This window comes from Syzygium oleosum, unplaced genomic scaffold, assembly GCF_021117445.2.
Source record: "Syzygium oleosum isolate NSW1041296 unplaced genomic scaffold, Sole_v2.1 Sole_v2.01, whole genome shotgun sequence".
Classification (NCBI taxonomy): domain Eukaryota; kingdom Viridiplantae; phylum Streptophyta; class Magnoliopsida; order Myrtales; family Myrtaceae; genus Syzygium; species Syzygium oleosum.
The window spans coordinates 7,988,164-8,013,005 of record NW_026607485.1 but is presented as its reverse complement, the minus strand read 5'-3'; the positions used below and the strand labels follow the sequence as shown (position 1 = coordinate 8,013,005).

Below are 24,842 nucleotides of genomic sequence, written 5' to 3'. Positions count from 1 at the left end.
TATACTTGATCTGCAAATTTAACTATTTCATATTAAATACGTTTAACATCATCAGAAAAAGGAAAATAGGCGCTACTTGATTTCTTTTAATTAGGAAAAGAACTGAAATTGTGGAGGAATAAAAAGATTGGCTTAGATTTGTAGTCTAGATATACTGATGACCAAACATGATTGTGATTCATATGCTTTTAAAATTACTGTTTACTCTATTAATTTGTAAACATGTAATTATTTTCGTCAGATCATATAATAGTGTTTTGTAGTCAAAAAGATATTTTGAGTTGTCCTTGTCGATATGGGCTAAATTAAGTAAAAATACAATATACATCATCAATATAACGAAAACTTTACATAGACGGTCTAATACACTTTTGATATGAGAAATTTAACTACCTTAAATCTCGCTAATAAGATCTATAAAGATGCAGGGCAGATGAAGATTTACGGAAGAAACTTTCTTTAGAACAGTGAGTATACGATATTAATATTTTATAGCAAAAGGGGCTTTTGAACATTAAATGCATTTTCGATAAAAAAAAAACATTAAATGCATTCAATATAACGAAGAGTTTCTTTTCTTTTCAACATTCTCGTCGATGTGCGTGCAAGAAGAAAATATAAGGAAAAGACATAGATAACTTCCACTTCTTGGCATTATCAAAAAAAAAAAAAAAACCTTCCTCGCGACAAAAAGGCGTTTCAAATATTTTTCCTGAAAAGCCATTTCGATTTCCTTTCAGCGTCAGACTTGAAGGAAAAATTGAGGACCAAGAAGGAGATGTCTGGGTATTCATCCGTCGCGCTGGTCGCACCGGTCCTCTTATTAGGGATCGCGTACAAGCATCTCCACAGGAAGAAAGCTAGTAAATCCGAGGTGTTCCTGAGTTTTAGCGGCGAAGATGCTCTAAAGATGTTCGCCAATAGCCTCTGCAAAGGCATGGTCGATGCCGGGATATGTGTATTCAGAAGCGATGATTGGCTCAGCCTAGGCGAGAAGATCGGGCCTGATCCTTTTCAAGCCATCAAGGGCAGCAAGATTTCGATCCCGATTCTGTCTCCAAAGTACGCTTCTAGCAGATGGTGCCTCGATGAACTGGTTCAGATAATGAAGTGCAAGAATGATAGCTCGGGCCATGTAGTCTTGCCCATATTCTACGGAGTGAAACCCGCAGACGTCCGATGTGAAATAGATGGTTGGGACGCCAAAATTGTGGAGGAATGGGAGCGAGCGCTTACAGAAGTCAGTTCCCTAAAAGGATGGGAATGGGAGAGAGTCGCTGATGGGTACTCCATCTATTTCACCAAAACCTTGTTAAGTTTCTTATATTAGCGAGATATTGCTTAAAGAAAAAGTGGGGGTGAGTATGAAACGTCATATGTCCATACCTCACCATCCATCCCTGTGTTTTTGTGATAGTTCTTATTATGTAGGGTAAATTACTTTGTGTTGTCATTCATTATATCTTTTTTTAACGGGCCAAAAATTTCAAAATGTGATTCGAATCCATTAAATAAACAAACTTCAAAATTCGCTAGCCACAAGGACGTTAGACTTACAATTAAGAGAGGTTAACGGGGTTTGTCATGTGGAGCAACCCTGCGATTGCTATAACCACTTTTATCTGAGCAGATATGATAAGATAAGGAGGCGGGACAAACAATAAAGTAACTTTTCCATTTGCTTTTGTGCTCTCGTCAAATATATTATCAATTTAGTATTGCCATGTATTTGAAATCTTTTTTTATTTGACAGGGATGGAGGGCAATTGGTCGTCCGAAAAGTTTTGATGGAGTTGAAGAAAGCTCTTGAGCAATTTATTGCCGAGAATCCGGTCGGGATTAAAAGTCCCGTGAAAGAGATTATGGAATTTGTAGATGATAGTCGCGCTTCTACCCTATATGTTGTAATCCATGGAGAGAGTGGTGTTGGTAAGACAACTCTTGCTAAAGTCATTTTCAATAAGCTCTCTGACCAATTTGACCATTGTAGCTTCATCCCCAACGTTAGGGAATCATGTAAGTGCAACGCTATTGAGCATTTGCAGAGTCAATTAATCATGGATATACTGAAAGAAAAAGTTCAAGTTTATGATAAGGACGAAGGAATTACTGTCATCTCATCTAGGTTTAAAGGTAAGAAAATCCTAATTCTCCTTGATGATGTGGATGCTAATCATCAGTTAGAAGCTTTAGTTGGAGAGCGGAACTGGTTTGCTTCAGGAAGTAGGGTCATTATTACCACAAGAAATAAGAGCGTACTTGATTGGGCTAAAGTGGACTACGCGTACGAGCATAAAGAAATGGATGAAGATGCAGCTAAGATCCTCCTTGCTAGACATGCATTTCGGAGTGACTCTCTCCCTAGTGAACTTTCCACTATTCCTCATGATGTGGTACTTGCTATTCGAAGGTTTCCTTTAATTGTTGAGGTTATAGGTTCATATTTATGTGGAAAGAGTCGAGAGTCATGGGAAAATACTAGAAACGATCTGCAACAGTTACAAAATGTGCGAGACTCGCGCAAGTTGGACAAGTTGCAACAGTTGAAACAGTTGCAAGAGTCGCAAGAATCGCAAGAGTCGCAAGACAATCAAGCGTTGCGACTCTTGCAACTGTCGCAACAGTCGCAACTTTTGCAAGAGTGGCAAGAGTCGCAAGTATCGCCAGAGTTACAAGTGTTGGCAAAGTGGCAAGAGTTGCAACAGTTGCAAGAGTTGCATCAGTTGCGAGAGTTGCAAAAGTTGCCTCAAATGGAAGTGCAAGAGATTTTGAAGATGGTTTTTGACGCATTAAAGTCCGAACAAAAGAAGATATTTCTGGATATTGCTTGTGTTTTAGTCGGGAGTGATGCCAGAATCGCATCATGCATGTGGGACGCCAGTGACTCTCATCAGGTGCTGGGAATTGAAGAACTAAGATTTTTGTCATTGATAAAAATTGGAGATAATCATGAGCTTAGAATGCACGACGAACTGAGGGATCTTGGTAGGAGTATTGTTCTCGAAGGAAATGGCAACGAGCTTGACAAAGGCAGTAGAATGTGGGAATATGAGGAAGCCTTGAAAGTGCTAGAGAAAAATACGGTAACGACACATCTTTTTTCTCCTCCCCTCGTTCATGTGCTCTTGTTTTAAATGATGTTAACCCTCTAATTAATGTTTGACTCTAGTTTAAAAGATCTTCCATTATACTATCGTGCTTACGTTATATTATCAAAGTGATTAGGAACTAGAAGGGTGTTTGGTCTAATTAGGAAGTTTTGCAGTTTCTCCAAAGTTTCAGCCTACTCAGTCTGGATGGAGTGATTAGAAGGGAATGGAAAGGATTCTGATAAAGACCTCAGGATAGAAAGTAAAAGAAAGGAAATGGTGTGATATTATGGTTGCTTAAATACTTATGAAAGAAGAGAAAAGAAATGACGGGAATTTGGTCAATTCATGTATAGTTGAGCAAGAGAAAGAACGGAACGGAATATAACTATATTGTTGTAACTATTTTGTCCTTATCAAAGACAGTTTTTTTAATACACAAAATAGGGAGCATTATATATGGAAGAGAGACAGAAATATCTATAAATCTTTCTTGATCTCTCCGATTCCCTTCAGATTTGCAGTGATTTGAAAAAGCAAGCAAATTTGGGATTTGAATCACTCCAAATCCTTTCCGTTCAAAGTAGGAAAATTTTTAAAATTTTTTTCTCTTCCTCTCCGATCCCTCCTAACTAACCCTGTCACCTTAACTGAGTGTTAAAGTTTATTAAGTCACGACCATTAGTGGTGGGGATGGGCACAGGGCAAGGGCCTAGGGGTATGCAAGACAGATTGACCGAACCGGGAACCGCTCGGACCAAACTGGACCGGCCGGTTCTGGGCGGTTCCAGGAGGTGTTGGTCCGGTTCCCTCGGAATCCGTAATTTTCGGTCCGGTTCCTGGTTTCAGGATGGGAATCGGACCGACCGAACTGGATCGACTATGTATATATATATATATTATTTTATTTTATTCCTTCAAAAATTAAGTAAAGTAAAGTTGAAGTGTGATGAAACAGAGAAACAAGGGATGAAAACTAGTGTTTTTGTCTTGTGTTAGATGGAGGCTTCATCTCTGTAGGCTCTCAGATTGTGTGCGTTGATAATTGAGCGACGTTGTTTTGTTCTTTAGCTGAGAAGATGGTTACATAGCTCCTTCCATACTTATTAATGATGAGACGGAAATTATAATTTTTTTTGTAGTGTCTCTGTATTGTTTCCCTTGGTCTGTTATAAAGAGATGTTTTTTGCTAAACCCTTTTGCTTGCTATGTGGTAGCATTGCTGGAGTTAATGCTTTTCGATAGGACAAGCTATCAACTCAATCTCTAGTTAATATCCTGTTCAATTCAAGCCAGTTCCATCATCGATGTATTCTTCTTATAATTGCTGAGATTATGCAAGATTGATGTCGCTACATGGATCCTTCCGACCTTTCTTAAACCACTCCTTTCTTGCCCCTACTCCCTTCACTTCGGCACCATTTGAGTTCAGGCTAAACATTTCCAGAAAGAGTGTCGTTTGATTTCCCATCTCCCCCAGTGGTGGAAACTTTGGTGAAAACAACATGATCCTTTAATTTTTTGTTAAGTTGTTCATGCACATCTTCTTCACATTGAGCAAAGATAGGTCCCAAGGAGCTTGATGATTTTGCTCAATGTAATATGATTAACTCTTTCCACAGATTTGTTCAGGTTTCATGTCATCTGTTTGCAAAAAAAAAAAAAACAAGTTTGGTAGATATTTCATTTGCTTAATGCAAAGGACAAAAAGAAGTTTTAGAATAGCAAGCACTTTTATGTGACTGGTTTCATTGGACCGGACCGGACCACCGATCGGTCCGGTTCTCGGTCCCAAGACTAGCTGGTCGGTTCCTGGTCCCAAGACCAATCGGTCTGGTCCCCAGTTCCCAGTTTTAAGAACCGGTCCTCCTGGTCCGGTTCCAGATTCCTAGGTGAGATCGGACCGGACCAAGAACCAATCACCCTTACCAAGGCACCGAGTTGTCCATTATTATGTGGTGGAACGAGTAGTCCCTATCCTTGCAGGGGCATTGCTTGATATGAGGATGAAATATTGTTGAGCCGAGTTCCTTTAAAAAGTATCAATTTAACTTAAGTTTTAATTCTACTCCAAACTTCTCGTAAAAAAAAATCAATTTTATCTCGGGCTCCAATGCTGGCCCAACAATTTTTTTTGTCTTATGAAATAAATCAATTTTAGCTTGTGTCTCAATTTCGGCCCAAACTTTTTTTCTGTCTCATGAGGAAAAATTGTCCAAAAAGTCCTATATTTCACTTTTGACAATTCAATCATAAACATTTTAAATGTGCTAATTGAGTCCATCTGGCCAATTTTGTCCGAAAATCTCTAACGTGTACGCCTGCTAGTCATCTTATGTGGCACGGCCCGTGTTGACGTCGACAATTTATAATAATATTTTAATAATATTTTTTGAATTTTTGAATTTTTTTTCTTTTCCTTCTTTACTTTTTCCTTTTCTCTGTTTTTCTTTTTTCTTTTTCTCTTTTTCCCTCCGCCGGCCTTAGGCGAGGGCAGCCCTTGCTTGGGTGAGGGTTGCCCTCGCTAGGGTCGACGGGGGCTGCCCTTGCTAGCTTGGATCTGGCGAAGGGCTACCCTCGCTAGCTTGAATCTGGCGAAGGGCTACCCTCACTTATGGCCGGCGAAGGTCGCTGGCCATTGACGAGGCCTGGTGATGGGCGGTGGAGGGAAAAATGAAAAAGAAAAAAGAAAAAGGAAAAGAGAAAAACAAAAAGAAGAGAAAACAAAAAAAAGAAGAAAGAAAAATGTAAAGCAGGAAAATAGAAGAAAAGAAAAAAAGAAAAGAAAAGAAAAGAAATTCGAAAAAAATTAAAATATTATTAAAAATTATCCATGTTAAAGCTAGCCATGCCACATAGGACTGCCGATATCCATGTCAGCGATTTCCGGCCAAAATTGGACGAATGGACTCAATTGATAAAATGTGAAAATGTTTATGACTCAATTGACATAATCAAAAGGTTTAGGACTGAATTGACAAAAGTTTAATAGGTGTAAGACTTTTTGGACAATTTTTCCCAAAGCACCAACTTTGAGTTGGTGCCCAATCTGGCATACGTTGAGTTTCCGCTGATCAAATCTTTAATGGCATCATTGGACGAAAACTTAATGGGGGTTATATTGGGTACCAACTAAAAATTTATGCTTTTATATGAGACAACAAAAAGTTTGAGCTAGAATTAGGGCACAATCTAATGTTGGTGCTTTTTTACGAGACACCAGAACGAGACTTGAGCTAAGTTGATGCTTTTTAAGAGGATTAGACCAATATTGTTGTCAAATTTTTTTTAACTAGTTATAACATTAAATATGTTAGTATGGTGACTAAAATTTTAGTTTAAAAGTCCGTACAAACATACGCGATATTTGTGTTTTCTAAAATGCTTAAATCATAGACATGAGATAGGCAGAATAAGGAATCCTATATATCCAAACATAGACAAATTAAGAAACTAATTGCAGACAAAATAAGAAAAGTCCGGGTATGGAAGTAATAAATTACGCTCTACCAAATGACGTGTTTTTACTAAAATTGCTCATTAGAAAATAGTTTTATGCAATTTCATATCACTTGTGAGTTATAACCCACTAATTGATTTATACTAGAATAAAGTAGTCTTGGAGCATATAAATATTTTCTTTATCAATTTTTCCTATATTTTTTTTTATGAATATTACGGTACTTCAATTTATGCATATTGTATGATTATTAAACATCTCACTATTCCATGGGCTTGGCTTAACTTATTCATTTACTACAAAATCATTAAATCGAACAAACATCAATATGTGAAATAAGATGATAAAATCACTAGGTCATTAGTAAATGTTTGTAATTACTAGGCTTATTAAATGGTAGGAGTCGCGTTATATACATTAAATTAACTAAATTTTTGGAATAGATATTGTTGAAGAATATATTAGCGAGCCGACCTACCGGCGCCGGCAGAGCTCCTAGCAGTCCGGTGCTGCCCCCTAGCCCAACAATCCATGTAAGCCAAAATGGAAAACTATGCTTTTAGCCTTCCGTAATTTGTCTCACTTATCGTTCGGGAGTCATGTCATCGTGTGTTGTATCTCCAGTCTTCAATGAGTAAATTACTAGTAAAACTCTTGTCTCCCGCACGAGTTCTGAACGCTAAGGAAAATACTCATCGTCCCGTAGTAAAACGATTGATATTGATATAAAACACTTGCCATCATACTAGGGTAAAGATACGTCAAATTCGACTTATTTCATAATATCTTGGGATGTGGCTGTTTTCTCATCCTATCTAGCTAAATCCTTTTCGGATATACCAGAAAGACGAAATTGCCCTAGTTGGGTTTCACAATTAGACATTTTGCTTTTAATTTCGTCTTTCCGTATTATAAATTTCCTTAAGCTTTAAAAGGTAACCCTAATACTGTTTAGAAATTAAAATTAAACTGCTCTCATTGTAACTTGTCCATTCTTTGCTCAAAGGCTCATTTTTGCGGTGAGTTCTTATTGTTTAATAGTCTCTTATAGATAAATGAAATCAGGGCTTATTTGAAAGATTTATCTCTAAAAGTTCAACAGAGAACTGTGGCAATACATCTACACTACTGTACCAAAATGGGACCCCTCTTAACTCTGAATCTATGACTTAATATATTAGGTCTCTTGATATGATCTGAGTATGAATTTTCAGGATTATGTATAAAATTATATTTCAAACACGCATCGTATGTACACGTATGTTAATAGCAAAAGTATATGCCAATTTTCTTTTTTTGCATAAAAAGCAACGTATGCACTCTTTTTTGGGCAATATGAGAGCAGAGTCCTATTATTTTGCTTGGTTGTTTAGGTGCAATATTTATGATCTCCGGTCTTCTATTTGTAGGGAACTGACAATATTCAGGCGCTTTCTCTTAACAAAGGCAACTCAAATGGCGGTCAGAGTTACACATATGAACAATTTAAAAATTTGGAGGGCTTACGGTTCCTTCACGTAAGTGATGCAAGTTTTCTGGGAGATTTCAAGAAAATATTTTCCAAATTAAGATGGTTTCGATGGGAGAGATGTCCTCGATCTCTGGAGGCAGAGAATTTTGGTGCAAAGGAATTAGCCGTTCTCGATTTGTCAAGAAGTAATATTTCAGATGACTGGATAGAATGGAATTCAATCATGGTAAGATGGAAAAGTATTGTTTACCCCATCTTTTCAATAACAATCACTTCTAGCTAACCCGATGACATTTTCTCTCTTGCAGGCGGCAAAGAAGCTGAAAGTGCTGAACCTTACAGGTTGCAGTTCTTTGACAAGCACTTTCTTTCTCTCTGATTTAAAAAAATTAGAGATTCTGATCCTCAGAAATTGTGACGGGCTGAAGAATATTCTACCTTCTATTGGAGACTTGAAGACCCTCGTTTCTCTTGACTTGAGTGGATGTTCGAGCCTCAAAAAGCTGCCGGAAGAAGTGGGAAATTTAGTAGGACTGAAGGAGCTTCTTCTAGATCGAACTAAAATTCAGGAAATTCCTTCATTTATCGGTTCTTTGAAGAAGTTGGAGATGCTTAGCGCGAAGGAATGTGAATTTTTGGTTCAACTTCCGGACTCACGCGATCCGGTGAATTTGTTGACCATTGTCTCATTAGACTTGCCTCGTCTAGACAGCATTGGGTCCCTAGTGAAGTTGCGGCGCTTGTCATTACAAAGCTGTCGCCACTTGAGATGGATCCCCAACTCGATTGGTCAAATGGAATCATTGACTGAACTGGTGCTAACCAAAACAACAATTACGGTATTACCCGACTCCATAGAAAATTTGCAGAATTTGGGAATTCTGAATATTAGTTCCACTAGTATAAAAGAGCTACCCAATGCTATCGGAAGGTTGAGAAAGCTCCGGAAGTTGGATGCGTCAAAGTGCACAAACCTGAGTAAGGTAATTTCAAGTTTCCGTGATCTTTATTCTCTCCAACACCTTGATTTGATTGGTTGCGTGGAGCTTCAATCGCTGCCAGAGCTTCCTTCCAACTTAACAGTTGTCGGTGTCACCTGTAAGAGCGTCACTCTGCGTTCATTTTCTCACTTGATCCATCTAAAGAAACTACGACTTCATAACTGCACATTTCTCAAATATATCCCAAAGCTTCCCTCAACACTACTAGAGCTTGAAGTTTCGGGATGTGAAGCATTGCAGTTATTGACCCCGCTGAAAGGTTTCAAAGTATCATTGGAAAGGTTAAATATCATTCGCTGCAAGTCTCTGGGAGAACTGGACCTTTCAAGATTAAATCATCTGAGGGTATTACATGCTCAGAATTGCGGAAATATACAAGAAATTAGAGGTCTTGACCGATTGAATGACTTGAAAAGCTTGACTATCCAGGGGCACCCTCCCATTGAGTTAGATGAACCGTTTTTGCCCATTGGAAACGGGCATAGTACCTAACTCATTGAAAGGCTGGACCTTTTAGATTTGGAGGGTCTTCATAGGTTGGGGGATCTTGGAAGACTTGGATATCTTTGGATGCACTTCCTTAAAGAGGCTGGACTTTTCAAAAACTAAAGCGTCTGAAGAAATTTTATGCTAGAATTGCAAAAAATTCATCGAAATTCAAGGTCTTGATAGATTGTAATTTTTGGAAAAGCAGAATATCGTTAAAAGGTTACCAGACTCGTGTTGCCTCAAGACCTGGAAGAGTTTGACATCATGTCCGAGTTGATCGGTATAGTATGGTTGTAGAAAAATTGCCGTAAACTGAGAAAAAGCCATATGATTGGACAATTAGATTTTCTGGATGCAAGTCATCCAAAACAATACCAAAATTATCTGGAACGACTCTATCAGAATCATGCTTCTATAAATGCAACGATGTATATGCAGGTGAGTCATAGAAGTTGAGATGATCCATATTTCCTAACAAAGACATGTCAAGCCGATAAGCGATCGTTTTCCTACTGAAACATGCGACTCAATTTTCATTGGTATTTCCTGTCTGCAATTTCTTTTAAGATTATTACCTACTTCTCATTGGTATTTCCCGTTTGACAGTCTTGTTGTTTTTGTCTTACATAAATTCATGGAATCTTGGGGAAGATCTTGGAAGTCACTGTGATGCTTCAGCAAAATGTTTTTCCTCATCATGCCGGCAATGTAGCTAGAACGGAAGGCCTTCTAAGTACATCACTTTTCATTAGTCTTCCAGTAAGATTCTTCATCCTTGCATGATTTCAATCGTGACCATCTTGTGCAAAACACAAACGCAGCATACATTCGATTTGTTTGCACACACAATACCTATTGTGTTTCTTTCATTTATGAAGAAAAAGAAGATTCTCGATGTTTGATTCTAGAATGCTAGTATTAATTATATGTACAAGCATTTGATTGCATGAACCCAAAGTAACATGCTGAGAACTCACACTTATGATGGGGAAGTACTATGGCAGCTTGTAGAAATATCTTGCTAAATCCAAGCACGTTGATGGCCTGTCCTATTGAGGGACATAACGAAATTCAACATGAAGAACTTGGATGTTGAACTGCTCCTGGACATACTTTACTAAATTGATAAATTGCGAGATTCGTTATATTCCGTGGCTAATGTGAACTCCTTAATGAGCTGTGTCATGTTCTGAATAATCATAAGTAGAATGATCATGCAATTCTTCTTACTTGCGAAGAATCCCCTTCCCATTTCCTGTTATGCTTATTTGAGCATTGGAATTTTATGCCACTCAAGGAGGGTTTGTTTCGTTGATGCCCGTTGACTAAACCTTCCAATAGCAAGTTATTGTCCTGCTCATCAAGGAAATGAGCTGAAGGGGCAAATCTCAAATGCTTGAGGAAGGATCCTAGCTACTGCTTGAGGTTCAGACCGTTTTCCCCTCATTTTCATCTCCACTTGAGAATGAAAAGCGTCTAGACCAAATGACTGCTAATGGTCATAAAAATACCCGATCAATCTGGTTAAAGTTTTGGTGACAGAGTAGCCGTTGTTCTTTGTATTCACAAAAAAAAAAGAAAATTCGCATAAAGGGGATAACGAAGTTCAAACAGAATAAATTCTTATTTTTCATTTGGTGTTAGGGTTTTATCTTGATGCGTGAGTGGGTGAGTGATTCTGAAATTGGGCATTTGAAAGGCTAAGTGTGTGGATCGGTGTGTGGAGTGACAATGGGGCGATATGTAAAGGACGAAGGATATGGAGGGCTCACCACCGATGCTTAAAGGCACGAGCTACCAGCAAAGGATAAAGAACCGGAATAGATGGCAGCTCAACACCAAGACGTAAAGCATTTCTCCACCGGCCAAGGATAAAGAGCTATTTGATTCACCAGTGGCCAAGATAAAGAGTTGTTTGATTCACTACCAATGATGTTGGATAAAGAATCGGATAAATAATTCAAATTACGTAGAAGAATTCTCATATATTCATCCAAATCTGCCTTACAATGGAGAACTCTCCTACTATTTATAGATGTACTACGGCATAGGAAATAGACAATCATTAAAGAGACATGGGAACTACTCAAATATTAAAGACATAGGAACTAGAAAGCATTTAAAGACCTAGTAACCATAAAATGCATTTAAGATACATGGGAACTAAGATTGCAATAAAGATCAAGAGACTTGAAATCTTGACTCTTCAGCCTTGTGGTTCATCTTCCGAAATTCGTCCCCTAGCCTTGACCAAAAAATAACTATCTTAGAACTTCAACAAATAACTAAGGAAATCACTTAGAACAGCCTCCCATCCATATGTTTGACTAGTATTGAAATCGGCAACTATACTAGTGAATCAATAACTCAATACTTGAACGGCAAGGAAGAACCGGCAACTCATCAATCGGTAACCTGATTGATAGTCTTTCTATCGACAAATTCATTCTCAACTCATCGAAGTAAGTTATAACCGAATTTTGTCTTAGCTTTAATGAACATCGATTGTGCTGAATTCGTCAATGGAATTAAGTCGGATGCTCCCCCATCATCCTCCCTGGGTTGTTTGAGGCTTGTCCTCAAATCTGACAAGTCTTCATCCTCCAAATAAGGAGAAAGGTCTCTCACATTAAGGCTCCGTTCGTTTCACGGAAAATGTTACGTTTGTGGAAAATGACACAATTTTCTGGTGTTCGGTTGAAACTTGAAAAGGTTTCGGAAAATATTTTTAATTTTCCCAAAAGTCATTAAAAATATATATATTTTTCCTTCTTCTTCTTCTTCCTCAGCTGGTCGCTGGCCACAGCGGCGGCCGGCGACCAGCCAGCTCGAGCCTTACCACAGGCCGGCAAGGCTTTGGCTCACCTGATCTGGCGCCGACGAGCTCGCCCAAGGCCAGTCGGGCGAGCTCGAGCCTTGCCAGATCCGACGAGCTAGGCGAGGCTCGAGCCTCGCCTAGCTCGTTGGATCTAGTTGTTGAGGAAAACTCCTATTAATTTTGAAGTTGACAAAACCTTCCACATAATTATAAGTCTGATACTTATTCTGAACTAATTTATTCAAGGTATTTATGTTCTGGAAACTCAGAAGGAAATTATTCAAACTTTACAAACTGTCAAGTATGTTTATGAAGACCCACATAATCTAGGTTACGAGATTCGACGCTGAGAGTTATTCGGATGCGAGATGCGAAGCGAAGTTATTCGGAGATGCGAGACGAGATGCAGAAATTATTCGACGCTGAGAATTTCTTCGGACGCAGTCGAACAAATCATAACGGTAGTGATCCGGCATGGATTTCACGGAAGGAATGTTATGATTGTCTCAATCTTAATCAAATTGATTGACAATCAAACATTACGACAAGAATACATTTCAACGGACAAAGCTCTACTTATGGAAACCAAGATTCTGATTGTATGGGCGACCAGAATCAGCGGGATTCAGAATCTGTCATCCAACGGCTACTCAATCCTTTCTATACAAATCTGTCCAAGGTGAAGATTGGAAGATGATCGTCTGAATGCTGTCCAACGGCTAGTTTGGAAGTAGAGGAGTATTTAAGGAGATCAACGAGCAGCAGAAGGAAGAACAGAATCAAGAATCAACAAGTCCAAAGTTTGAGCATACTCCAATCATTTCTCTTGTCGTTCTAAGCCAAACATTAAGATCCTGAGGGACACTTTGTAAGAGTGATTGTATGAGATAGAGACTCCTATCATACACAAGAGTATTAACACTCAGAAGTTGTAATTCCTCTTGATTACATAGTGAAATCCTAGGTAAGTCAGTAAGCGTGGGAGAGTGGACGTAGGCTTGCTATGCCGAACCACTATAAACTTGTGTGTAGATTCTCTATCCCTTATCTCTTACTTTATATTCTGCACATCAAGAGCACAGTCTATATAATCTGTCTTGAATCTGAATTTTGTTCAGACTCTTCTGTGATTTATTTTGTTTCCGCATAAATTATTAAAAATTGTTTTAGATAACCTATTCACCCCCATCTAGGTGATCCTTGCTAGCTACATCAATTGGTATGGTATCAGAGCAGGTTGCTCATTTATTGAAGTGTCTTACTTCTAAGCTAACGATCTATATGGCTAGCTATGGTGCTCCAGGGCTCATTGAAGGACAGAGCAACAACAGACCACCATATTTCGATGGCAAGGAATATAGTGTCTGGAAGAATAAGATGAAGGCATTCATAAAGTCAATTGATCACATGCAATTGGATGTCATCATCAGAGGAGTCAATCCAAGATCTTCTGATTCAAAAGAAAAGACAGATGCAAGCAAAGCAGCAGATCCTCCATTATCTCAAACTGAGATATCCAAAAGAGAAACCTTAGATTCCAAAGCAATTTATTCTCTTTATTGTGCTTTATCACCTATTGAATATAAAAAAAAATTGCTACTTGTGAATCAGCTATGGAAATCTGGGATACTCTCCTTGTTACTTATGAAGGAACAGATCGGGCCAAGGAAACTCAAATCAATCTTTTGCTTGGTCAATATGAATCCTTCAAAATGAAGCCTGGAGAATCAATTGCTGATTTGTATGACAGGTTTACTGATATAGTAAACGGTTTTGCTTATCAAGGTCAACCAGTTTCAGATGCAATGAAAGTCAACAAACTTATGAGAGGACTGACAAATCAGTGGGATAACATCAAAACATCTCTTCGAGAGACACAAAGGATCAAGCCTCTATCAGTGAATGAGTTAATTAGAACTCTTCAATTATATGAGACTGAGAAACAGAATGAGGAGATTGAATCCAGAGGTAATAAGTCAATTGCTTTGAAGACTAACATTGATTCTGATGCAGATTCTGAAGATGAAGATGTTGACGATGAAGAACTAGCCCTCTTTATAAAGAAGTATAAGAAAATGAAGATCAAAGGAAGAAACCTCAAAGGTAAGAAGCCTTTTGAGAAGAAGAAGTCTTTCGATGAAACTGAGAGATCAAAGGATGTTATATGCTTTCATTGTAAGAAACGTGGACATATCAAGCCAAATTGTCCACTTCTGAAAAAGAAGACCAAGTTTGAGAAAGCAAAGAAGGCCTTAAAAGCAAAAACCCGGAGTGATACAGAGTGCGAAGACAGTGATGAAGATATCTCAAATTTCTGTCTAATGGCAAAGTCAGACTCAGACTAAGATTCAGATTTAGATTATGATCCTAAAGTGGAGATTGAAGTAAAACATTCTGACATGCCTATTGAAGTATCAAATTACATTGATGAATTATGCTTTGAATTTAAGACTGCTCTTAAATGCATTTCTTCTTTGAAAAAGGAAAATTCATCACTGAGACAACAAGATGTTTCACAAAAAGAAAAAAATCGATTTCCTTCAAAAAGAATTTCATCAAGTCAAGGAAAGTCGAGATTTTCTTTCCAAAGAAAATGCTATTTTAAAAAACCAAGTTTCAGAAATTACTTCCAAATTTTCAAAGGGTTCAGAAACCTTAAAGCATATCCTTTCTATCCAAATTCCTTACTACAACAAATCTGCTCTCGGATTTGTGAAGGAAAGCGATAGCTTAATTGATTTTCCAAAGGTCAAGGAGAGATTAAGACAAAGATCTCCTCGACAAGCTTATAAAAATCATTTCAAAAGGAATTTTGTAAAACCTGTTGGCTGAAGTGCACTCAGGTGCTCAAAATGTGGTGATCCACAACATTTCGAGAATGAATGTCCTAAGGTCTGGAGACCTGTTCGAAGAGATTTTGTTAAGACAGCCTATACTAATGCTCAAGGACCCAAACAAATTTGGGTACCAAAGAAAACTTGAGTTCTTGTGATTTTTGCAGGTTACCACAAAGAGAAAAAGGAAGTGGTACTTAGACAGTAGATGCTCTAGACATATGACAGGAGATCCAAGCATATTTGTTAATCTACACAGTCTGAATGGTGGAAAAGTTTCCTTTGGAGGAAATACCAAAGGAAAAATCGTTGGCAAATGAACAGTTGAAATTGGAGGACTTACAATCAATGATGTCTCTTTGGTGAAAGGACTTAACTACAACTTGATAAGCATAAGCCAACTATGTGATACAGGTTTCAGAATCAACTTTCAAGAAAATACATGCTCAGGAACAAGCAAAGATTCTTCTCAAACATTTACAGGAAGAAGACATGGCAATATCTATCTTCTAGATGTCAATCCAAACTCCACTCATTGCTTGATCTCAATCAAAGAGGATGAAGATCTATGGCATAGAAGATTGGGACATATCAGTATAAAACAAATCTCAAAGATCTCAAACAAGAAACTGGTTCGAGGTCTACCAGATTTGAAATACAAGAAAACAGAGTTATGCAATGCCTGCACTCTAGGAAAACAAGTAAGAAGTTCTTTCAAGTCTATACATCATGTTTCCATTAATCGTGCTTTGCAGCTTCTTCATATGGATCTATTTGGACCAACCAGAACACAAAGTATTGGTGGTAAGAAATATTGTTTAGTTATTGTTGATGACTTCACAAGATTTACTTGGGTATTCTTCCTTGCTCATAAAAATGAAGCATTTTCATATTTTTCAAAATTTGCAAAAAGAATTCAGAATGAAAAGGGCTATTCCATTTCCTGCATTAAAACTGATCATGGGGGAGAATTTGAAAATCAAAGTTTTTCAGATTTTTGTGAGGAAAATGGCTTTCAACACAATTTTTCTACTCCTTATACACCAGAACAAAATGGTGTTGTGGAGAGGAAAAATCGTTCTTTGCAAGAAATGGCAAGAACTCTGTTGATTGAAAGTAAAATTCCTTTTCATTTTTGGGCAGATGCAGTTTTTACAGCATGTTATATCATTAACAGAGCTTTTCTCAGGCCTATTATTGAGAAAACCCCCTATGAGCTTTACAAAGGTAGAAAGCCCAACATTTCATATTGTCGTGTGTTTGGTTGTAAATGCTTTATTCTGAAAAATCCAAATGACCGCACTGGTAAGTTTGATGAGAAAGCAGATAAAGGATTTTTCCTTAGATATTCTACTACAAGTAAAGCATACAGAGTCTTCAACAAGAACTCTCAGACTGTTGAAGAATCAATGAATGTAAGGTTTGAAGAAAACATTCAGACTCACAGAGATGAATCTGAACCATCTTCCAACATTCAAGATTTCTCAGAAGATCATCAGCAATCAGTATCAGAACGAAAAGAAGGAAAAGAAGATACAATACAGACTCAACTAGAAAGTTCAGAGTCTGCAGATTTTCAGAAGGAAAGATTTGACAAAAACTGGAAACATAAATCCAGTCATCCGAAGAACCTCATCATTGGAGAAATAGAAGATGGCATCAAGACAAGATCCAAACACAGAGAATATCAGCAACTTGGCATTGATATCAGAAATAGAACCAAAAGAAGTTGGTGAAGCTTTATCAGATGAAAGCTGGATCGATGCGATGCAGGAGGAACTTCAGCAGTTCAGAATCAATAAAGTATGAGAGCTTGTGCCAAGACCCAAAAATCATCCAGTAATTGGAACAAAATGGGTATTCAGAAACAAACTGGATGATAAAGGGAAAGTTACAAGAAACAAAGCAAGACTGGTTGCAAAAGGCTATTCTCAAGAAGAAGGCATAGATTATGATGAAACATATGCACCAGTTGCAAGGTTAGAAGCCATTCGACTACTATTAGCTTATGCTTGTTTTCATAACTTTAAATTATTTCAGATGGACGTGAAAAGTGCCTTTCTGAATGGATATATCAAAGAAGAAGTATATGTGGAACAACCACCTGGTTTCGAAGAACCTAGAAAGACTGATTATGTCTACAGACTCAAGAAGGCTCTTTACGGTCTGAAACAAGCACCCAGAGCTTGGTACGAAAGGTTAAGTAACTTCCTTCTGCAAAATGACTTTACCAAAGGTAAGGTTGATACAACTTTATTTGTTAAGAGAAAGGGTAAGGATTTCCTACTTGTTCAAATTTATGTTGATGATATAATCTTTGGATCCTCTAACGAATTGTTTTGCAAGGAATTCTCAAAGAATATGCATAACGAGTTCGAGATGAGTATGATGGGAGAATTATCATTCTTTCTTGGCCTTCAAGTGAAACAAACCAAAGATGGTACATTTATTTGCCAAGAGAAGTATGCAAAGGAGATTATCAAGAAGTTTGGATTACAGAATTGCAAGAAAACAGACATTCCTATGTCTCATTCATCCAAACTGGACAAAGATGAAAATGGTAAAAAGGTTGATCAGAAGGTATATAGAAGCATGATAGGTTCATTATTGTATCTAACTGCATCTAGACCTGACATTCTTTTTAGTGTCTGTATGTGTGCGAGATTTCAATCAGACCCAAGGGAATCTCATTTTTCTGCAGTAAAGAGAATAATCAAATACATTGGAACATATCCAATGTTAGGTCTTTGGTATTCCAAAGATTCAGATTTTACTCTTACTGGATATTCTGATGCTGATTTAGCTGGATGTAAAGTGGACAGGAAAAGTACTTCAGGTACATGTCAACTTCTTGGAAATATGTTGGTATCCTGGTACTCAAAGAAGCAAAATACAGTTGCACTTTCTACAGCAGAAGCAGAATATGTAGCATTGGGAAGTTGCTGTGCACAGATTCTGTGGATGAAGCAGCAATTACAAGATTTTGATATTGAAGAATCAAGTGTTGCAATCAAATGTGACAACACAAGTGCAATCAATTTGACAAAGAACCCAATTCTTCATTCTCGAGCTAAGCATATTGAAATCAAGCATCACTTTATTCGAGATCATGTTCAAAATGATGATGTAAATATTCAATTCATTGATTCTAAGAATCAATTAGCTGATATATTTACAAAACCTCTTGATAAATCTTCATTTGAATTCATAAGAGACAAACTGTGCATCACTTATCCATTTTTTTGAAGTGTTTGATAGACAGGAATTTTTCAGACTCAAGTACTCTCAGTCTGAACATTTTTCAGACTCACAAAGAAAGTTACGTTCCTTATTCAAATTTTGGCGGGTATATTTTTTTAATATTTTTGGCAGGATATTTTTATAATCGTTACTTTTGGAAGCAAATCAGGTATGTATTCTAATTTATCTGATGAAATGTGCTTAATATATTGTTATGATATAATCATGTTTGGTTAAGCTTCAAAGAGTATATTTTTTTCCTCCTTGTTTGGGATATCTTTTTATTTTCTAAAAGTAACTTTTCCTTCCAAAACTTATCAACCTCCTTTTTAAACCCGTCCTTCTCTTTTCAAAACCCTATCAGTACGATCTTTTACTCTCAAAACCCTTCCGATATTCAAAGACTCCTCTTCTTTCTCCAATGATCGAAACTTTCGTCTCCAAAAGTGATCATAATGCCGGTCAAGATGGTGGCCCGTAGAAGATCTTCCCGTATTCTCAATCAAGACTCAAAGTCTACCGCACCGGCGGAATATTTGGAAGTTTCAGACTCAGAATCCGACCATCCTGAAGACTCTTCTGAAGCGACACCAACTCAGCGATCGTCTCCACCAAAATCGTCCGGTAAAACTGATTTTCGATTCAGAAGCATTAAACGTGTGTGGGAAATTTATCAAAGGTTGAAAAGAAATAATGCCTCCGAGTCGGTCCTTCTTGCTTGTCTGAAAGACAACGATCTTCGCTCTGAAACTCACCTTGTGCAAACCTATTCTGAATACTGCACTAAATCTGAACAAGTTCCAACCAGCTCTACCCCACAAGAGACTTCCTCCAGAAAGGGCAAAGAAAAAGTTGGAGAAGCTTCAACTCCTTCTGAAAAGAAATCGGTTCATGTAAGCCCTAAGTCCACTAGTGCCTCAAAATTTGTTGTTCCTGATGATGATGCACGATTTTTTGAGACTTTTGAGATAAAGGTGGGCATAGCATCTGGTTTGCCTGGAACATGAGGCTTGTTCAGAAGCACTGCGCATCATATGTGCTACAAGTTGTTACTTGCTAGAGGGGTAATGAACAATAGAACTGTGGATTTCGAATACCTGGAGAAGGCTGGCATTTCTGTATAGCACTTGTTTGAGAAATTAGGGATTTATGAATTTTGCCTTCAATCTGCCAATACTTATGCTGAATTAACTGCCTACTTCTATTCCAATCTTTCAATTCTGTCACCAAATTGGATTCAGTTTACTGTTGGTGACAAGAAGGTTGACTTAAAGGTGCATGAGTTGGCAAGGATAATTGGAGCCACACACTCCACTTTTACTCCGTTGGCAGTGAATCTTGAAGAAGCTTCACAGGTGGCTTCTGAAAATCCAAACTTTGCTCAAGGATCCAAGCGCCATCTCCCCTATTCTGACTTGTCCAGACGATCTGTGATCTTGCATAAGATCATAATAAACTATTTGAAGCCAAAAGATGCCTCAAAAACTGACCTATCAAAATCAGAGATAAAGCTCATTTGGGCTATCTTGAAAGGTCAATCCTTCTCTCTCCCTCACCTCATCATATTCCATATGTACAGAGCATTACAGAAGGATAAGGGTCATCTGCCATATGGAGATTTAATCACTCGTATCTTCATGTTTCTAAATATATCTATTCCTGCTGAGTTGCGTGAAACTATTCTACCTCTTATGTTTGTTGGAGAAAGAATGCTCTCCAAAATCAAGAAATTTGAAGATGTAAGGGACAGAGTAAAAGGAAAAGAGGCTCAAAAGTCAGAGGCAAAATCTGTTGGCAAGAAAGTTGAGAAAGAAAAAGAGCAAAGGAAAAGAACCAGTTAAGCCAGCAAGCAACCTGATTTTCCTACCCCACTAAAAGTGTACCACAAGAAATGTAGAATTCTTCTGCATGATGAAAATGATGAAGCAGAAGCAGAACACTTTAAAACGGGAGGCCCAGAACATGTTCCTGAACCAGCTTCCAAGGTTTCAGAATCAATTCCTGAAGAACATGTTTCTGAAGATCAAGCACCTGTTCAGGGGGAGATTCCACCAGAATCAGCCACAGGGTACAATCAGTCTGAGAAAGCTAATGTCCAAGGTCAGCCATCCGAAAATCAGAACATCCTTTCTATTCTGCTTGAGAGTAAAGACAAGCAAGCTGCTCTAAAACAAAATATGCAGAATCTACAGAGAATTGTTGAGGAAAACAACAAGGCTCATCAACTTCAGATAGCAGCAGATAAAGCAGCATTAGAGGAAGCCATTACTATGTGCTCAACCAACATGGATAAGGCCATAGGTCAATGCAGTTCGAAGATTGAGGAGGCTGTCTCAATATTGGAAAATTTTCAACTGATTCGTACTTCTAAAAAATAGCCTGTTTTTCAATATTTCTCTCCAAATTCATTTTTTCAATTGGTCTGTAATATATCTCACAATTATTGTTAGACTGGTTGATTACTTAATCTCAGTGCATTATTCTCTCTATTATTATTTTTTGCTGATGACAAAAAGGGAGAGAAATTATGTGCAGATTTGCAGGTTATATACAAAGGAAGAAAAAGACACAGATATTAACAGAGTTTGCTCTTTCAATCCGTGCTTCATGAGCTTAATATGTTTATTTACTTTCAAATCAATTTCAAAATAATTCAATCTGCAGGAAAGTTTTGTCACCATCAAAAAGGGGGAGATTGTTGAGGAAAACTCCTATTAATTTTGAAGTTGACAAAACCTTCCACATAATTATAAGTCTGATACTTATTCTGAACTAATTTATTCCAGGTATTTATGTTCTGGAAACTCAGAAGGAAATTATTCAGACTTTACAAACTGTCAAGTATGTTTATGAAGACCCACATAATCTAGGTTCTGAGATTCAGACGCAGAAGTTATTCAGATACAGATGCAGAAGCAGAAGTTATTCAGATGCAGACGCAGACGCAGAAATTATTCAGACGCAGAATTCAGAACAAATCATAACAGCTAGTGATCTGGCATGGATTTCACAGAAGGAATGTTATGATTATCTCAATCTCAATCAAATTGATTGACAATCAAACATTACGACAAGAATGCATTTCAACGGACAAAGCTCTATTTATGGAAACCAAGATTCTGATTGTATGGGCGATCAGAATCAGCGGGATTCAGAATCTGTCATCCAACAGCTACTCAATCCTTTCTATACAAATCTGTCCAAGGTGAAGATTGGAAGATGATCCTCTGAATGCTGTCCAACGGCTAGTTTGGAAGTAGAGGAGTATTTAAGGAGATCAACGAGCAGCAGAAGGAAGAACAGAATCAAGAATCAACAAGTCCAAAGTCTGAGCATACTCCAATCATTTCTCTTGTCGTTCTGAGCCAAACATTAAGATCTTGAGGGACACTTTGTAAGAGTGATTGTGTGAGATAGAGACTCCTATTATACACAAGAGTGTTAACACTCAGAAGTTGTAATTCCTCTTGATTACATAGTGAAATTCAGCCGGTAGGCTGTAAGCGTGGGAGAGTGGACGTAGGCTTGCTATAAGCCGAACCACTATAAACTTGTGTGCAGATTCTCTATCCCTTATCTCTTACTTTACATTCTGCACATCAAGAGCACCGTCTATATAATCTGTCTTGAATCTGAATTTTATTCAGACTCTTCTGTGATTTATTTTGTTTCCGCATAAATTATTAAAAATTGTTTTAGATCACCTATTCACCCCCCCTCTAGGTGATCCTTGCTAGCTACATCACTAGTGAGGTTCGAGCTCGCTCCACCGGCCTTGGGAGAGCTCGCCTGCCCGCGCTGGATCAGGCGAGCCGGAGCCTCGCCACAGGCCGACGAGGCTTGACCTCACTAGAATCTGGTGAGCTCGCCGGCAAGGCTCGAGCTGGCTGGTCGCTGACTGCCGCCATGGTCGACAACCGGTTCAGGAAGAAGAAGAAGAAGGAAAAAAGAAAAGAAAAGAAAATCTTGAAAATAAATGGTTAAAGAAGAAGAAGGAGGAGGAAAAGAGGAAATCATTTTCCTCAAAAGTGAAGGTATTTTGTCCATAGGAAGGAAAAAGTTTTCCGTGGAAAGTTATTTTCTGTGAAACGAACACCGGAAAATCCAGAAAATGTTTTCCCGGAAGTTATTTTTCATGAAACGAACGGAGTCTAAAAGTTACCGAAACTCAGAATTCTCCTAAAAGACCTACCTTGTAAGCATTATCACTGATTCTTTCAAGTACTTTAAATGGAGCACCAGCTATCAGTATGAGCTTGTTCTTCTGTCGAGATGGAAATCTTTCCTTTCTCAAATGTATCCATACACGATCACCTCGTTAAAAACAAACCTTCTTTCTTTGCTTGTTAGCTTTCTTCTTATAAAACTCGTTGGCCTTCTCAATCTTCGATCGAACCTTCTCATGAAGCTTCTTCATTGATTGAGCTCTCTCTTTATTGTCAAGGTTTACTTGTAAGTTGGATGGAATTGGAATCAAATCAATCAGTGTGAGAGGATTAATTCCATACACAACTTCAAAAGGTGATTGACTAGTGGCGTAACTTGGTGATTGATTGTAAGCAAACTTAGCATGTGTAAGCTTCAAATCCCAATCTTTCAAAGATTTACTAACCATGCCTCGAATGAAAGTGGTGAGAGTGCGATTGGTTACCTCCGTTTGGCTATCAATTTGGGGATGACAAGTGGTGCTGAATAAGAGTCGAGCACCAAGCATCCCTTAGTGTGTTTTCCAGAAATAGCTTAAGAACTTGGAATCGCGATCCGACGCAATGGTTTTCAGTACTCCATGAAGGTGAATGATTTCCTTGGAATATAGCTTAGCCACATGAGATGTATCTTCCGTCTTGTTACATGGAATGAAATGAGCCATTTTAGAAAACCGATCAACGACCCCCATGATAGCATATTTTCCCCTTTGAGTCATCAGAAGAGCCACAATAAAATCTATACTCACATCTTCCCAGGGCAATGGAACCGGAAGTGGAGTATATAGTCCTTGATGGAAATGACTCTTTGCTCTTTAACAAGTTGCACATCTCGAGATAATAGTATGCACATCTCCATTCATCTTTGGCCAATAAAAATGCTCTTGAAGAACCTCAAGAGTTTTGTTAATGCCGAAGTGACCAATTAATCCACCATGTGCTTCTTAAGTCAATAACTTATTAAAGGAACTCTTTGGCACACATAATTGATTTCCTTGAAAAAGAAATCCATCCTACATAGAATAAATACCCTGAACTCCATGTTTACAATTGTTGATGATGGAAGAGCAATCCTGATCTTCAGAATATATTCCTTCATCCATTGGAAACCAAGGATCCTAAAGTCCAAACTAGCAAGCATCAAATATCTCCTTGATAAAGCATTCGCTACAACGTTAGTGTGGTCAAGTTTATAATTTGAGACAAAAGAAAATGATTGAAGAAATTCTACTTATTTGGCATGTCTCGAATTGAGTTTGCGTTGACCACTAATAAACTTGAGAGTCTCGTGATCAGAATGAAGAACAAACTGTTTTTGTTCTCTAGTGATCAAGAGCTCTCACAATGGCGTAAAACTCCTTGTCATAAGTCTAATAGTTCTTCTTTAAATTGATTAACTTCTCACTGAAATACGCCAAAGGTTTTTGGGCTATGACAAGAACAACTCTAATGCCACCTCCGCTTATGTCACATTCAACTTCAAATACTTTACCAAAATCAGGAAAGGCAAGAACAGGGGACTCACAAAATTTCTATTTGATTAATTCAAAAGCATTGTGAGCAGCATTTATCCACTTAAAAGATCCCTTCTTCATACATTTGGGGATAGGAGCCATGATGGTACTAAAGAGACACAAATCGTTGATAGAAAGAAGCAAGTCCATGAAAACTTCTTACATTGGTGATGGACTTCGGAACCGGCCAAGTTTTCATCGTTTCCACTTTGGATTGATCAACGGAGATTCCATCTTTTGAAATTACATACTCAAGGAATACGATGCTTGAAGAGAAGAACTGGTATTTTTCCATTTTAGCATAGAGTTTCTGTTCTCATAAGTAAGTTCAAGAGTTTCTACCTCAATTTCCTCGTCGATCTCAAAATCAACCATAAGATAGATGTTGTCATGACCAATGTCTTGATCGCTGCTTTCCCATTCTGTGTCCCTTCAAGTTTCTACCTTGAGTGCATGCTTCTTCTTTTCTATCTTTCCTTTCTTCTTTTTCAAGAGTGGACATTCTGGTTTGATATGTCCAGGATTTTGACATTCGTAGCACACCACTTCCTTTCCTTTGAAGAAATCTTTTGCTTTGAAAGGACTCTTCTCGTCTGAGAATCTTGTTTCCCTTTTTCCTTTGAAGTTTTTCCCTTTTTTCATAAGGCTTTTGAATCTTTTGGTCAACAATGCTATATCTTTATCATTTTCATCTTTGGATGTTGAAGGATCACTAGCATCA

The 24,842-nt window shown here is 37.9% G+C and overlaps 1 protein-coding gene across 1 annotated transcript; it reads left to right on the top strand.

The window, feature by feature from the left end:
- The first annotated feature begins 671 nt into the window (after window positions 1-671).
- Window positions 672-10,242, top strand: LOC115677609 (disease resistance protein RUN1-like). The gene is made up of 4 exons (XM_056318553.1): window positions 672-1,284; window positions 1,754-3,083; window positions 7,959-8,246; window positions 8,329-10,242. The coding sequence occupies exons 1-4, from the start codon at window positions 779-781 to the stop codon at window positions 9,511-9,513; spliced, it is 3,309 nt and encodes a 1,102-aa protein (XP_056174528.1). The 5' UTR covers window positions 672-778; the 3' UTR covers window positions 9,514-10,242.
- Window positions 10,243-24,842: the final 14,600 nt, after the last annotated feature.

What these genes read in the sequence shown, in the direction of transcription:
- LOC115677609 (XM_056318553.1), top strand. Translation starts at nt 779, where the DNA reads ATGTCTGGGTATTCATCCGTCGCGCTGGTCGCACCGGTCCTCTTATTA. An exon ending in AAGTGCTAGAGAAAAATACG is followed by an intron (nt 3,084 to 7,958) that starts GTAACGACACAT and finishes TTCTATTTGTAG; the next exon opens with GGAACTGACAATATTCAGGC. An exon ending in TAGAATGGAATTCAATCATG is followed by an intron (nt 8,247 to 8,328) that starts GTAAGATGGAAA and finishes TCTCTCTTGCAG; the next exon opens with GCGGCAAAGAAGCTGAAAGT.